Here is a 16,981-nt window from a genome sequence, read left to right on the forward strand (position 1 = left end):
CAAACTGCCCTTTGGGCTAGGCAGGGACTGTCAGAAGCAGATACGTAAATGCTTTTTAAAGAGCTAGGATACATCGGTTTTGTCATTCTCCTTTCAGGTCTCAAGTCTGCTGAAGTCTATGCAGTGTATTTCAGTAGTGATTCAAATTCATAATTATTAGAGGAATCTGTGGAAGGAAAGAAAAAATGCCATTTTCCAGTCATTGAAATCTACGGTAAAACATTGCCTTGCACTGTTAACTAAGATTTGGCCTCTAGCCTGCTGGGTTTTAGTTGTGCCACATAATTACATGCAGTACTGTTCACTCAAACCAAGACTGACTGCGTGCCAGCAGAAGGCATTAATGAGGTTTTGGGGAAGATGGTGGAAATGAAACATTATCATCTGGCTGGTTAATGGGCATTTGCTGCATACAGTCTAGTCACTGAAACATAGTCTCTTTCATTCACAAAGTCAGATCAGATTTGTTCATTTTGTTCAGGCTCTGCAGATGGCAGTGTTAAGAGATGATGCATTTTTGGAAATGTCTTGAAGTATTTCTGTGTAATCATATGAAGGCAGCAGTAAAGAAGGAATTCTAGAGATGTAACATGAGGATTCTGTTTAACTGTGAAGCAGAAAGTACCTTACAATTTTGGACATGCTTATCTTTGATAAATCCCTGTGGTGAGCTCTGCCTTTGGCTGCTGTTCAGCCTTTCAGTCTGACAGTCACCTCATCTTTTTTAACAAAAGTTAGAAGCCTTTCTTATGGCAGCAAAAGAAATGGACCCTTATTTTTCTCTTGCTGAATGAATAGGTGCCTACATCAAATAGTTTTTAATCTCAGCTGTGTGGATGTGATCAGTTAGTGGCCTGATTTAGAGCTAATATTATCCTCCAGTCCTTCAAATGACATATCCCTATTATATATCCTGTTTACTGTACAGACCACATCTGTGTTCAGATTAAGCTTCAATATACAGTGAGCCAGTTCAAGATGTAAACAGCATTTCCTTTTCTTACACAGCATAGCAGCTTATCTTTAACTTGGAATACATTAGAATTTGTCTTTCTAAGCAAGGATTTTTTCCTTTTCATCATGGGAATAGTGTTTAAAAATATGCATGGTGTAAATGTGCAGTGATCTGTCATACAGTCAGAGGCTTAAGGGCTTTATAGTCCATAAGAATCTAAAATCACATTCTAGATATCATTAAATGTTTGAAATGCCAGGTTAACAGTATTTTCAATTAAAAATATATGTGTAGGTACCATTTATTATATGTATGTGTATTACACTGTATGTTTATGTGTATTATATGTATGTATATGCATGTGTAGCGTACTATTTATTACTTGTATCCTTTTCTGAAAATAGGTGAAAATGCAGTCTCTGACTGGAGGTGTGAAAAAGTTGCACTAGAAAAGTTCACCTTTGATTTCAGAGAGATTGTCCTTCCTAGGTTTAACTACACCCAATTTTTAGAATGGGCTGTTGAATGATGAAAACTGTTAGAATCGCATTAAAAAACCCCAAAACATACTCAGCAGGTTATAAATATTAATGCAAATGAACATCATGTGTGGTAACAGTTCTGTATGTCATACCTGCATGCACTCTGGAGAGAGAAGTGATTCAGCAAAAGTGCAGTGTAATTGGAGATAATACATTGCTCTAGACATATTTACCTCTGATCTTGGAATATGGGGAAAGAGGGTAATTGTTCACAAAACCCTTCTGCTTTTGGGCAGAGGCAAAAGATACGTGCAGTGCATGGCTGCTTGTGTGCACAACCTGTCCAGTAGAAAACACATTGCTAGTTGTCCAGAGGTTTGATGTATAAACTTGCGTTACTTTTAGTGATAGTTGGAATAGCTCATAGGAATATATGATAGGCAAATGTTTACTTGTAGCTCTTTGTGATTCTTCTGATTTTAAAGACAAACATAAGTTTTGACTGCTTCGACATTTAATTGAACAGGCCAATGAGATATATGAAGTCTGAAAATATTTAAATCTTATCTGTACACATTATGTCTACTGACACACGAGTACACAAGTTCAAAAAAGGTGAAGAGTAGTGCTCTGGGGAACAGCTGTGCCCCAAACTGCTTGGTTCTTAAAACCTCCAAACTTAGACTGTATTTAAGGCTACCTCAGGTGCAGATGTCAGGAAACACAATGGTGTTTTTAACTGTACCTGTTAGTGGTTTAAGATGCAATATCCTGGAAGTGAGCTTGCTACTTTGAGCATGAAACTTGAACTACTGATACATTTCTTTTGGATGTAGCTGCGGTGACTCTAGGTTAGGGGTAATAACTCAAGTTTAAGTTTTGTTAGGTCTTGCTTTTTATTTTCCAGACTAAAATGTGAAAAATCTTTGGATTTTTCTTTAAATTCTTTTGAGAAAATCATTAGCTGCTCTGCAGAAAACTGCCTATGGATTATACCTTGTGAAGCAAATTTAAGGATTATACAGTCGATAGCTGCAAAAACAGCAGGTGGAAAAGAAAAAGGTCATAAGCAATGAAGCAGCTAGTAATTCTGACATTAAGACAAGACACATGGAAAATTAACCCCTTTGCAAAACAGAACAGCCACTAAGTTTATAGCTGGAGTTCCCAGATGCCAGTGGGCCCTCAGAGACGGAGCTGTCTTTTATGAGTGACATCTAGACTGAAGACAGTCCGGCACCTCAGGAAATTGCAGGGCAGTCTGTGTAATAGTTGTTTCATTTTCAGCAGCTGCAGCTGTTTAAAAGCTGAAAGGAGTATTCCTACATCCATCAGACAGGCAAAGAGGCTGCATAGAAGCAGAAAGACAGAGTTGTTTTATTTTTGTGCACGAGGATCTGGAACACTGACATTTCCCCACTTTGTTTCTGTCACATTCATTTATTCTAGAGCTATTATAGATGTGCCTGTCTTCCGTAGAGGTTTCTCCTGTGCTGGTCTGAGAGCAGGTTTCTGGGATGAGTCACATTTTGCAATAGAATGCAGCAGCAGCAAACCAAAATGTCATATCTTAGCATTGAAAGCTTGGGGCAAACTTGGATTTAAGGTTGGATCTGAACTTTCTGATTGCTCTGTATCTGAATTTATCTTCCCTTGCTCATGGATGTAACCATTTCCTAAGAGAAAAATGTGTTTCTTTCTCAACCAGTGCAAGTCAGCACCATGTATACCATGCTTGAAATGAAGGAATATGTATGGTTATAATTCAGCAGGGAAGGGGAGAAACTTAGTAAACAAGAAGCTATTGATTTATTCTTTGATCTGATTATTTTTTTATTTCCTTAATGTCAAAGTATGCTGAGTGTAAAACAATAGTAGTTTTAATATTTAAATCTGTATACATGGTTGTATGTATGACTAGAATGGTTATTTCTTACAATATATCTTAGTAGTCATGCCCAGCTTCAGGAATAATTTTGAGAGGAGCTAACTTGTGCAGTGGAGAGATTGCAGATCTAGCAATGTGCCACACAGATTTTTCCCTGTGTCAATATATTTTTATTACTTACTTTATAGCAAGAAAGAGGTTTAGCTACACAGAATGAGGAAAGGATTAAATGGAGCTAGGATGCAGTGTTGCATTTTATAAATTCGGTGTTGAGAAGGTTAAATTTCAGTTTGGGAATTTGAGGGGGTTTGGTAGCAGCTTTGTTGCAGTAGCTTCTTAAATCGCATGTAGGCATCCAGGAAATAAGTCAGAAATACTTTCTTGTCTTGTGTACTGTAGAGTCAGCAGATCCACTGCCAATGTGCTCCTGTGATTCCTCCTTTCAGGAGCCTGTGAGCAGCAGTCAGTATACTGATCAGACACTCCCCTTGAATCAACCGGTGTGTTTCAACATTAAACCCAGAACACTTAAGGAAGTTGTTGTGCAGGTTGTTTGCTGCTTCAGACTCTGTCAGGTGGTTAGCCTTAATCTGCTCTGGTGATGGCGGACCTAGCTTCTCAAATACCCTCAGCACATTCCTTAACCAGCAGCTCCTCCCAAGTGCCCATCTTCCTTGCTAGAGAATGACGGATCCTTCCATACAACTAGAATCAAACTGTTTGGATGCAGAATTTTCTGACATCCTCTGAGCTAATATTTTTTTATCTAGAGTTAAAATGTAAAATCTTCAGTTGGTCATCTCTCCATTGTTTTGCAACAGTCTCAAACTAACTATCCAAGAAGGACTTATCCTGAGCTGGTGTTTTGTTGCCTGCCTGTTTTCTGTAGAATGTACTATCTGAGGTAAACCACAGTATTCACAGACTGTATCATACCAGTGTACAGCAACAAATTGTTGCAGAGGATGTCACATAAATTGTTTCAAGACATCAAGAATTTGGTCTCCTAAACCTCACTGACTGCAATCGTTTGCCACTTTTAGTGGAGGCAGATGATGTTGTCCTTTAACTACTATGACAACTGTCTTAGATATCCTTCATCTCCAGACTGTGTCTATGTCAGCAAGCAGTGCAGACCAGGGAAGGAGGTTCTTAGGGCTGAAGCACTTCATGGTGACTGATGTCCCCAGTGCACGTGTTTCAGCATGTTTTATTTCACACTAGTCCTAATCTGGCTCTGTGATTCTGTGAATGCCTGTTACTGGGTGGAGTGCTTAAGGTGCTCTTCTGAAGAGCATCTTTCAGTTTAGCTTTGTCCAGAAGGAATTCGCTGTGCTCTGGCTCCCTGTGAATCGAAGCACAGGATGTGGATATAGTCCACAGTATTTAAAAAAAAATCAATCCAAACCTCCTGATCAGAAATAAAATTTCCCTGTAAACACACTATGAATTATAAAAGCCTCCTAGTATAGAATCACAGAATGGTTTGGGTTGGAATGCACCTTAAAGCTCATCCAGTTCTGATCCTCCTGCCACAGACAGGGACACCTTCCACTAGTCCAGGTTGCTCCCCATCCAACCTGGCCTTGAGTTTTCCCTCATTTTATACATAGGCATATTTAAATCCATTGTCACCCCTGGGTGGATTTTTTTTCCCTTTATGGAAATTACTTCCGTCCTTTCAGATCAGACCTCTTTTATTTCAACTCTATAATTTTTTGTCTTGTCCTCCACTAATGGATTCAAAGTTACCTTTACATTGCTGATATCCCTGGCAGATGTCTTTGTCTGACCTGCGTGCTCCTTAGCACCTGCCAGATTTCCTTCTCATTTAAATTCTCAGAAGCGTTATCGCTGTTGTTTGCCAACAGTTTCACTCCAGTTTGGTAAAAGTTCTGCTACCCCACAACTTCTGATGTCCCTTTAAAACTTTGAGTTTAATTCTCTAGTCTTGCTTCACACAGTCAAATGTGACATTTCTGCTGTCTTGTTATGTCTTGCAATGGGAAGCATCTTAGAGATCTGTATTCTTCATTCTTTTTTCTGCTTGAAATTTAAGTGCAAGCTTCCAGGTAGATGGACATGAAGCGAATGGGGAAACAACTGCATCTCTAGTTTCACCACTGAAAGATAATTTACCTAAAATGGAAGATTTGTGTATTTTGCTTGAGTTTTAGCATGGCACTTAAGGCCCAGATGTGACAACAGAAATCTTGGTGCGGTTAAACATTTCTTTTGATGGCCTCTTACAGTGTCTTTACCAGCAGACAAGGAAGGATTTGAATGACAGGAAATGAAAACCCAGTGGTTTTTGACACCCTCTTGGCATTCTCAGGACCTGTGGGGAATCCTAGGCTGGTGGCTGACAGCAGGCGATGAGATGAAATGGTTTCCTCATCAAGCAGAAATGGTAAGACAGTGATGACTCTCTTTCATCAGCAGTAATGTTTTTTTGAAGCAAACAGAAAACACTGATCTCAAGAATTTATTGGTCCTTGAGGCTGATAAGATGCTGCCCTGAAACTATCCTAAGAAAAGCAAAGGAGAGAAGGAGAAATCATGAAAAACAGGATGTACAAATTCAGAAGTCAGACCTGATTTCTTTTTTCTTAATTGTATCACCAAAAGACAAGTTGCAATCCTGTGGTCTAAAGTGGAGATGGAGGCCAAGAATTCTCATTACGTTATTTATGAGTTGTTCACATTTGAACATAGTCAAAAACGATTCTTTTCCAAACCTCATTCTCTCTGGCAGCAAAGACAAGCACATACTATTTTATTGTCCAGACACAAATTAATAGTAATATATTTCATCAAGGCCAGGTTGGACAGGGCTTGAAGCAGCCTGGTCTAGTGGAAGGTGTCCCTGCCTGTGGCAGGGGGTTGGAACTGGATGAGCTAAGGTCTCTTCCAACACAAACCATTGATTCTGTGATATATGGAGGTAAGACTTTCCCATGAAAGCATGCAGCAGCCTGTTTCAGTGCTGAGGAAGTCCTCTCCTGTCCTGTCCTCTCCTGTGTTACAGAATCTGACCTGGAATATGTTCTGTGATGTGTATGCTCACTGCCACTCCCACTGGGAAACTGGCAGGAGAGAGGATCACGGGGAAGAAGCCTGCTGCTGACTGTAGGGGACAGACAAAGCACTCAGAGGTGCTGACCAAAGGGAAACAGAGGTACAGACCAACAAGCAGCTACAGGAGAGATGTCTGCAACACCTTCAGCTACAATTACAAGGCTTTGGTATTAGATAGCTGGACCAGCTCAGCTTGCTAAGAAGGCATGGAAATAAATGAACTCCACTGCTCATTCCTGAGGGTTGGGGAGGCTATGCACGTACATGTATTTTAGGAAGAGGAAAATTGTCATTAGATATAAGAAGATCCTTAAAGTAGATGGAGATACGGAGAAATTGACAGATACATTCACAAACAGCCACACATAGTTTTTATATAATGAAGACAACTTTGTTCAAATAAATAATTCTCAATCAGTATATGCCCCTATGAAATTGGGCTGAAATGTTCATAAGCATACAGTGAGGCCAAGAAAATAAATTTACCTGTATGTATTGCTTTTAATTCATCATAATTTATAATTGAAATTGAGGAGGTGAATTCACAGTATTTGAGGATCCAAAAATAACATTAGGAAATAGAGACACCTAATTTTAAGAGGATTCTAAGTGTCTGTGGTATCCCGCAACCCAGTTCCTGGAACACTACTAGTTCTTTTAAAACTGGACAAAAGTGCACGTTCAGATTCCTCTTTGTACCATGTGTAGGCCTTAGAGATTTGTTGGAAGACAACGTATTTTCCGATAGCAGAAAAGTTCTCCTGGTCTGCAAACTTCCACAGCCTTGTTGCTGGTAATATTTTGAGGCAAGCAGTAGGGTTTTCATTCTGAAAGCTTAAATGGCTTGAATGCAGTTCAAGCTAGTAGTAGCCCAAAGGCATCTCACTTGATGGAGCAAAAGCAGCCATGAAATCACGTGAATGCTTTCCGAGAGGGAGATGTAGCTAAAGAACATTAGGATGGCAGGAAATCTAGTATTCAAGAGTAATGCATCTAATTCCATAAGCAATCCTTGTTTATGTATTATTTAATGACAGACATCAGTCTGCGTTTCTCCTGAAGTTTATTACTACTTTAGCTTGAAATTAATTGTTTAGCTCTTAGATTTTCAAAGGATTTGGCCATATGTTTTCTTTCTACCTTGTCTTTATGTTTCTTCTTTGATACTTCTGTGGTGATTTACTATCTCATGACTACAGGCTGCAAATAGATTTGACAGAGCAAGTTTCTGTTTCATAGGAGGGTTCAGCACTTTTTCCAGAACGTGGGTTCTGACTTGCTATTGTTTGAAACAGACAGAAAATATTTATGTACAGAAAATGGAATATATATGTCGAAGGGCCTAAATAAGCAGTGTTACTCGTTCCAGTCTTTCTGCATTCAGCAGGGTGAGCTCTGTGTTGTTTTTACAGCAACCTGTCACTCTGACCCTTATTTTATGTTTTTATGTTGGTGTTTTCGTATTATAGTACTCTGTATTTGGTGTAGCATTACTTATTCTACAGTGGTCTCCTGCTTCATGGTTCAAATGCTATTTTATTCCCAAACAGTAAATGGAAAGGATTGTAGAGCATATAGCATAGCATTGATCAGATGGACTACAACAATCACCTATTCTAGCTGCCTGACCACTTCAGAGCTGACCAAGAGTTAAAGCACATTGAAGGCACAGTCAAATGCCTGTCTCTTCACACTGAGCTTGCATCAAAATGTTGAGATTATTTAACTGAATAGATATAGTCTGGAGGCATGAATAGATCACAGGGTCTGACTGTGAGCCATAGATAGGCAAATGCATTTTGTGTTAGGTATTTCCATAGCGAAGAAAAGCCCTGTGCGAAGCCCTGGTGAGAACTCACCTCTACCACTGGGACATTTCTCATTCCTCAGGTTCAAGAAAGACAAATTCCATTTGGGATCAAGGCAAACAAAGACTGAGCAGTTGATTAAGGACATGGAGGCCCTACAGCTGATGAAGATGATGAGAAGGAGCAAGACAAAGTCTGAGAGGGTTGCTATCAGTTCCATCACTTTCAAGAAAGATATTGAGGGTAAAGGCCAAAGGAGGAAAATAGATAGTGAAGTGCAAGGGAAAATATGGTAAAGAACACAAAACCACTCAGGACTTCTTTCTGAGCATGTGACATAGAATCGCCTAGTTTGGAAAAGACCCTTAAGATTATCAAGCCCAACCTTTACCCCAGGACAGGTCTAAGGAAGGCAAAATCCACATGGGGATTTTATTCTTTTATAGTCTGCTACACAGTGTAATTTCTTCCATTCTTTGTGGCATTTTGAATATACCAGTATAATTCTTTTGGGATGCTCCCTCAGAATTATAACTATGATGACAAATGGGGAGCTGGAAAGATGCTTTCAGAGCTTCAAAGTCTTGTGAGAAAAGATGCCAGGCTGACTGTTTATGATAAGAAACCACTGTCAAATATTTAGGACTTGGGTTGGCCTACTTTGAATGCTTTTAGTGTGCTTGTGAATGTTCATCTATATTCTGAGGACCTAATCTGTCACTTGATGATGGTGATGGCGCGGGTGCATTTCCCACTGAAGTGCAAGGGAACTAAAGCTGTGACCATTATAAAAAGGCTGTTGCAAATAAACTTCATACCCCTATCCAAGTGTGATTCCTGAAGGAGGCAAATCAGTTTTGAGGATAGTACAGTATTCTGTTCCCTCACCACATGCTCCAAGAAAAGAATGGGGTTTTGCATGGACTACAGTCTCCAACTGACTGGTTAGCTATATAAGAAAATGGTGGCAGGTGGTAAAAAGAGGAGAAAAATACGTATGTTTGAAGTTTCTCTGATAATATTTGTTCTTCCTAACCTGAGCAACATGTCTTTGAATTTCATGGGTGTAGAGAGAATCAGTCAGTCATTGCTGGGGCATAACACTTCCTCAAAGCCTGCTGTTATAATGCAGAACCTATTTCCTCGTCTACTGAAAATAGATACGGTTTCTTATCCCAGGTCAATGAATGTCTTTGTAATAGCAGCAAATTATTCTTTCCTGTAAGAGAGATCAAGAAGGGGTGCTGAAAATTATTTCCAGAGTTCATTCTTCATTACTTCAAACCTCTCTCTTTCTTACTTACAGGTATGTGAAAGTAACAGTCAGAAATGAAGGGGAGAGAAGAGTATTTCTGACACTCCACTACTCAGTGCAAAGAACTCTGTCCATCAGTTTGATTGCACCAAAGAAGTTATAGAGGCCAGGCTTCTATGAAGCTCATAATCATAAAATGAAGCCCCTGAATTTGAAGCCACTTCTACTAAAAGGATGGTGGCACATAAGAGGATTTTTGGGGTCATGATTTGCTGCATTGTATAACACATAAAAAAAGCAATGGCATCACATGGATGGTAGGTTAGGGAGTACAAGAATCAGTAAGATGATGTTGACCAGCAGCCTGCTGTTATGCAGCAGAGAAGATTTCTCTGCTTCGTTATGCAGCAGAGAAGATTTCCAGGTCAGATTTTGGAGGAGGAGAGCCTAAGGAGATTTGCCAGTATGTCTGAGGAGACTTCTGAGAACAGATAAACAGATTTGAATCTTAGGGGAAGTCACAAAGGCACCTGCTACAACAGCCAAGCAAGATTCAGATGGTCAATAGTTGATGAAAGGAAAAATTAATCTCTTCCCACTAAATAGGATGTGACAGGCTCCATCACAGGATGGACTGTGAAGAATTACGTGAAAGGAAAGACAGATTAGCTGTAATAGGGAAAAAAAAGCAAGATGCATAGACAGCAACCCAGACAAGCAAAAAATACATCAAATATTGTTGTATAGCATAGATTAGTAAACACTGATGTGCTTGGTAACCATACTTTTTTTCTTATTATCAACAGAGCCTAAGCACTTTCAAAATACAAACCACAAACCCCCTAGCACTATATACTCACACAAAAAAGTGTGTATTCTTACATAGCATTAAGGTGCCTTCCAGCAACGCTTTGCAGTTCAGTGCTATAAAGAAGAAATTTTCTTGCCACAGGTTAGATGAACAATATCGTGTCTTTTAAATTAACTCCCACACTTCTCTAATACCAAGGAAAAGAAGAGAATGTAGTCTAGATAGAAGAGATCCTCTGGACTCTTCCTGTGTAAAAGTGCATGAAAAGAATGAGCAGTTACACAAAATGCATTATGAACTGGTGTATGATGAGAAAGATTATGCTGTAATTTTTATCACTTAGGAATTACAGAATATTAGTGTCCTTAGTGAAGGCCCTTCTAGATTGATAATTTAACTGCAACATTGCATAATAATTATACAGGCAATATGAAATCTTCAGCAGCTTGTCTACTTTTCACTCTTATCTGCAATCTATTATACTCTGTAGTCTCATAAATGGGTGTAAAGAAAATGGTTCTGATTCTTTTTTTTTAAGGCATCACTAAAAATGCTAATTAAACCTAGAATGATGGGGCTGCTGAGGATAGGGTGTCAAATGCACAAGCTCAAGGATAAAATGTCACACTGGGCCAGTGACAGCTTGCTTGACTTTAGAGCAGAACCAGCGAGTTCATTGTCGTCGTTTCACACTGTGTTTGTGGGGTGTTTTGCACTGATTTGTGGTAGACTGAAGAAAATGTTGTGGAATTTCATTTGCGAGTGGGAAATTTCAACAGAATGTTTTTGTCACTGCATTTGTGCACTTTAGCAATGTCTACACTGCTGGCAGGTTTAACTGCTTGCAGCCTCCAAAGAGAAACACTCGCACATTTTTTGCACCTGTGATCATTCTTTTCTTGTCAGTCAAATGTTGAATTCTATAAATGTATATTTGTTTGAAAAGAAGATGATATTTTAGGGTTTTAACGAAATAGCTCTTCTAAAATACATCCTTTTAGAAAAATTGACTGCAGAAAATAGTTGTTTTACTTGCTCATGCTGCAACAGGTGATGGGCAAACAAGGGATGCACCTGCTGTGCTTAGTAAAACATGCTGTGGATGTTACATCAGAAGTATACTCTCAGGAGGGTTTCAGTAGAAAAAGTTCACATGTGGATGTGTGAAACTCTGGGATCATTTCCTCTTTGTGGATAATTTCTATGCTAGATGTACAGTAGCAACAACTTCAATGCATAACCTCGGGGTATAGTAAATCTTTTCAGTTTAGTGGCATCTACCTCCACAGGGATTTCTTTCTATACCCTTGTCATAAATTGGTTTGAAGCAGATGTGTTCATTAATTGGGTCTAATAATGATTGTAATTTATTGTGTCTCTACTGCCTTTGAGTTTATTCACTCTAAAGTCATCTTTTTATGGAGTGCTCCTCTTGAAAGGTAGGCTTTGGTGGGACTCTGTCTTACAAATAACTGATATTCTGAAGTCTGTCAGTTCCAATTCAGGACCACTAACATTTGATAGTAAGGATCAGCTGGATTGGGTCCAACAGTTTTCAACATTGAAGTACAGTAAATTTGCTGTTTATTCCGTAGGAGTTTAAGCAGTCATTGATACGATATACAAGAGCTTTTAGACTTCTGAGTTTTCACTAGAACTGTGGATAATTTTATTTTCAAGAGCAACAAAAAGCCTGGTTGGCTCAGATGACATTCTTTGAATAGCATTCATACAATAGCAGCTTATGCATATTTGTTTGAGAAGACAGTGATATTTTAGGGTTATAACAGAATAGCTCTTCTTAAATACATCCTTTTAGAAAAATGGCTGTATTGTGCTACAACCTCAGCCTAAAAGCTTTTATTATTGTTAAGTTCTTACACAACTAATGATTAGTAGGAATACTTCTGCAACTTTGCTTTTACCTTATTGCCAGTGATGATATTTGATTTGAAACATGAATGTTCTCAGCTTAGTTGCATCCTTGTTCCTTTCCTCCTCTCTGCTGCAGTCTTTGGTGAGTGTGTTGATTTCCACCTATTCCTGAATCTTTCATGAATATACCATTTTCTGCACCCAGATGTTTATGTACTAAAACAGATTGTGGGGTTTTTGCCATTTCCCTGGATAACACTATGACATCTGCGTTTAGGTTTTTGCTGCTGCTGTTTGTTTTTAAGTGTGTGCTGCCATCTATGGAGTAATTGTTGAAATAAAGCTGATCTAAAATTGCTTTTTATCAAAACAAGATCTAGCTAGCGGAGGAGGTTTCATAGAACATTTGGCCAGATCTCAAGAAACCCTGTTCCTCTGTAGTCTCAGATCTCACAGCAAGCACAGGTGAAAATCAGCAGCTTCTGGGAGTTAAGTTTTCAGTGGTTCTGTATATGCTGGAAAAAACTACCAGGACAGCCTCAAAATTAGGATAAGGTTGCTCTGTCTTTTAATCCTGTAACTCGTTCCTTTTACTTCCCCATTACCTTTCACATCCTTCAGTCCTTCAGCAGTTTCCAAGATGTTTATTATCTTTCTTCATTTGTTTTTTAAGGCTTAATTTTAATTCCTTATTCTTTCCTAGTATCTTGTCCACTGGCTTTGTGTTTCTCTTTTATGTCCAGTTCCAGCCTGCCAGGTTCCAGGTTTCCCTCCTTCAGATCCTTTCAGAATGCAGTTCTGAAGATCAGTCCTCATTCTCTCTCTCTTTCAAAACATGTGGTTGCTTTATATCTATTTTTGAGTATACATTTATTCAAGTGGGCCTGGAAAGTACTTGGAGAAGTCATTTTCTCTGTACTGGGGTATCTGTGCATGCAAAAAGCTGTCAGGTTTTATCTTGATAGCACTCATATGCTTTTCAGCTTGCAGAACTGACTAAGGATTTAGTGTCTTACAGCGTCTTGAACAAGGTTAGGTGTATGAATTCCTAGCAATCAGACTTCATTTCAGTTAGGAGATGTGACACGGAACAACTATGTCTTTAGGTGTTTCCTCTGCAAAACAAATGTTGGAGTGGGTGTATATTTAACCACTATTGCTTAAATACTTTCTTCTAACACAAGGTATTATAATCAAAAGGAAAAGTTTAACCTGTATGGATGAAGTGTTCTTAAAAATACCTTCTGACATTTTCTTCTTATTGCTGAATTTAGAAATTGATCTTATTTTCCAGCATCAGAGACAAAATGAAGAGAAAGAAATCAATGTTCTTCAAAACAGATTTAATAAGATAAAAATCAATGCAGCTGTATGATTTGCCATTTTTTTAGCACCGGTATCATTCAAGCATGATAATATTTGATTCTTAAGTTAAATGTGAAAATATTTCAGTTGCCTCCTACAGAGGCAGAAAAACCTTAAGAAGTAGGGATTTATTTAGTTAAACTTTGGGTTTTGTTTTAATCCTAATTTTGGAACTTTGAGTTCTGCAGAAACTGAAAACAGTTTCATATTTTAAGTGCCAGTATATAATTGTTCCTTTAATCACAGAGACTTAAATAGAACAAATTATTACTTGTATTTGCAAATTACAAGCTCTGATCCTCCCTTCCTCCTGCAAATAGCAGTTCCGTCTTGCTTAGTTGAAAGATCTGTACTCAAAAGTTTGAAGATAAGCTTGGGCACCTCATTTCCCCCATGGCAGACTCACAGTGCTTTGAAAGTAAAGCCTTACTTAGCAAATGCACTGGCTGATTACTCTTTTTTGGCAGAAAAAGAATGTGTTAGTTGGGGTTTTTGGTTGGTTGGTTGCGGTTTTTTGCCCATGTTCATTCCCCTTTTCTGCCCCCACCATCCTCAATAACATTAAGATCCCTTATTGATTTAAGGAAAAGTCTTTAAAAGTGCCTTGTGTACTATCAGTGACCCAGTCTCTAAACCACAAGCTTTGCTTAACAGTTGAGAGTGGGTTTTAACAATTAATTGGCATTTGAATATTTAAATTCCTGTTTACTTGCTGTGTTGGGTTTAACCCTTTGGGCTTCTGGTTTGAAATTTCTTAACTGAGGGCTAGAAAACGTCTTTTTAAGGAAGAAAGTCAGGATTCTCACATAATTACTGGCATGTGTGAACTGGGACTTTAGAGAAGTATCAGACATTGAAAGAGTTCTGATAAAATCCTTCATATTAGCCAGCATCTGGTAATGGCATCTTTTGGTTTAAAGATTTATTTCATGAGCACAGAAAGACAGCTTTCTGCATAAATTTCTACTGAATTAAATTCCAGTCTGTAAGCTGGGCTGGAATGTCATAAGATGGGAAATGCGAACCCAGTGGTAGGTTTTGAATTTATATGTCCAAAATTTGACAGGTTTTGTGTATATAGGTCTTAATCAGGTTCTCATTCTGGCCAGTTACTTTTACTTTTTTTTATTTTCCTTTACTAATTGATAAATGTAGTTAGTTTGTTTCTGTCCTCAAGCGGCTACGAGCAGCAGTGTGTATATCCATTGGGAACAGAGTCCCACCCCTTCATTCTCGTCATCATCAGCTTCATTATAGACCATATCTGCAATAACATAACAAGAGACCTTGCACTTCTGCCTCTCCTTTCATCCTCCCTCTGTACTGCAAGAGAGAAGTAGCATGCCATATTGCACAGCTGAAAGGTTATCAAGCCTGAATTTGTTACACCTCTGGATCTGGCAGGCAAGTGTTCACAACCACTCACCTCCACATGAACCTGGACATCCTGAGAAGGTACTTGATATTGGATTGGTTTTCTTGTTGCTCTACAGACAGACAGGCTTAAGCTATGCAGTCTGATACTCCCTAATTTACAGCTTTTCCAAGGTTCATTTGTTAACTGAGAGCATGACATGTATTGAAGTTGTTTCTTCATAATGCATTTGGCATTAGCAGGAGAAGCTGTCGAACACCTCAGACAGCAACAGCTCAGCAATAAGATATTTTGCCTCCAGTTTTGACTTTCTAACTAGTGACTTCATATTTGCAAGGGCATTAGGAATGAACATATGAGAGAACAGGGTGTAATAAAAAAGCTTAAATACATTTTCCAGACTAAAATTGTGAAGCAGTATTTTTGCTGTTTGGAACATTTACCTGAGTTATATAGTTCAACTGTTCTTCATTCTTTTGCTATGAAACCCAGGCGTCCTGCTTAACAAACTACTCACTAAATAGTCATTGTGTTTCAGAGATTTCTTTTATTTTGGTAGATGAATAACTGGGCACATCTGATTTTATTTATAGGGGTGCAGAATTTGTGTGTAGAAGACATGTTCAAGGGTTTAACTTGCCTGTGGATCCAGAAGAGAATAAAATTAAACCCCAACAAAACTTCTATTTCAAAGAAACATTCCCCCAGGTGAAGCCCATATTTGTTGGAAAGAAATTACCCATGTAGAAAAGACAAGAGGATGATTTCTTCACCAATCTTGTCACTGTTTTGCCTTTGCTGTTTTCCTGTAGCTAGTTTTAATAAAACACTTTCTTAGAACACAAATTGTGCCAGATCAGTATCATTCAGCTTCTTTTCCCCCTTTTTATTCTGTAAAAGATTTTCACTCTACTCTTCCTTGCAACTGTTCCTGTGCTGATACCTGGCAAAATGTTCGCACAAGGTCTATAAGTACTGATTAAGAGCTTGGTCACAAATCCATCATCATGAAGAGCTGCTGCTTCTCCTCCGCCTCATGAACTTGATAGTTAGAAGATAAATTTAGCTTACATGTACAAAAAGTGTGTTGTAATTTTACTTTCTTGTTCTTCCCTAGTGTAGCCATGTTCCTTTAAATATTTAGGTCAATTTCTCTAGCACCTGGTTAAGTTTCTGCGTATATTCTTCCTTCTGGGAAGAGTATATGCCTGGAGAAACACATGAATTTTTACAGATGTTGTCAAAATAATGAAGGAGTTTCAGTGGTGCTTTGACTACCATTGTTTGGGAAGTGAAACAGCTGTTTAGATGAGGGGAAAAAATGAATGACTGAGTTAGAATGTCTTCATTTCACAGGGACAAAGAGCCTAGCTTTGACAGAAGTGCCACTTTCAAAAATGCCAGGGAAGAATGAGCGAAGCCAGATTCTGCTTAGAAAAGCCTAGACACAAACTTTGTGAAGCCCTGAGGTCTGCAGCCTAAGCACATGTGTCTCCTCCCTCAGTAAACATCACTGACCTGTATTCCTGAGCCTTTGTGGGATATTCTGGACCTGTCTCCATCGAAGTGTTTTCTAGTTTAGTTGCAAGGTCTGTTGGCAAATGTAGTTGGGTCCCTGGTGAGCACTGACTCCAGAGGCCCTTCTGTCTTTCAGGGCAAGCACAAGCTGCATGTGAACACGGGACTGGAAGGCAACTGGTGTGGCCTCATCCCCATTGGGAACCCCTGCGAGAGCGTGACCACAACAGGCCTCAAGTGGAACCTCAGTAAGTCAGGCGCCTCGGGAATGGTGGGTTTGATGTTATCTTAAAGGCACATTTCCACCAGCCTCGCCAGTGCTGAAGGGCCTGATGTGTTTGAAGGTGGAACATGGCATTGTATCCCTGCCAGGCCAATTTTTATCTAGAAATGAAGGGGGGTTTGGAACAAATAGAGAAGAAATACATTTCTACCTGAGATGTCACAGGCAGAAACATGTTTTCCATTTGGGAGTCATTGTGCTGTTTAAATAGAACATTTGTTGAGGTCATGATACATTATCATCTTGATACATTGCCCTCCAGGGAGGGAAAGCTGCGAGTGTCTAAAC

General features: G+C 39.0%; 1 protein-coding gene across 1 annotated transcript in view; it reads left to right on the forward strand.

Annotated features, from left to right (window-relative positions):
* Positions 1–16,981, forward strand: part of TPK1 (thiamin pyrophosphokinase 1) — a gene marked incomplete at both ends in the record, with an annotated part of 286,248 nt that overhangs the window by 210,773 nt on the left and 58,494 nt on the right. The window contains one exon of the mRNA XM_080611270.1: positions 16,547–16,658. Coding sequence (XP_080467396.1) covers positions 16,547–16,658 — 112 coding nt within the window. The remainder of the gene's footprint in view (positions 1–16,546; positions 16,659–16,981) is intronic.

This window comes from Psittacula echo (assembly GCF_963264785.1).
Source record: "Psittacula echo genome assembly, chromosome: 2".
Lineage (NCBI taxonomy): Eukaryota > Metazoa > Chordata > Aves > Psittaciformes > Psittacidae > Psittacula > Psittacula echo.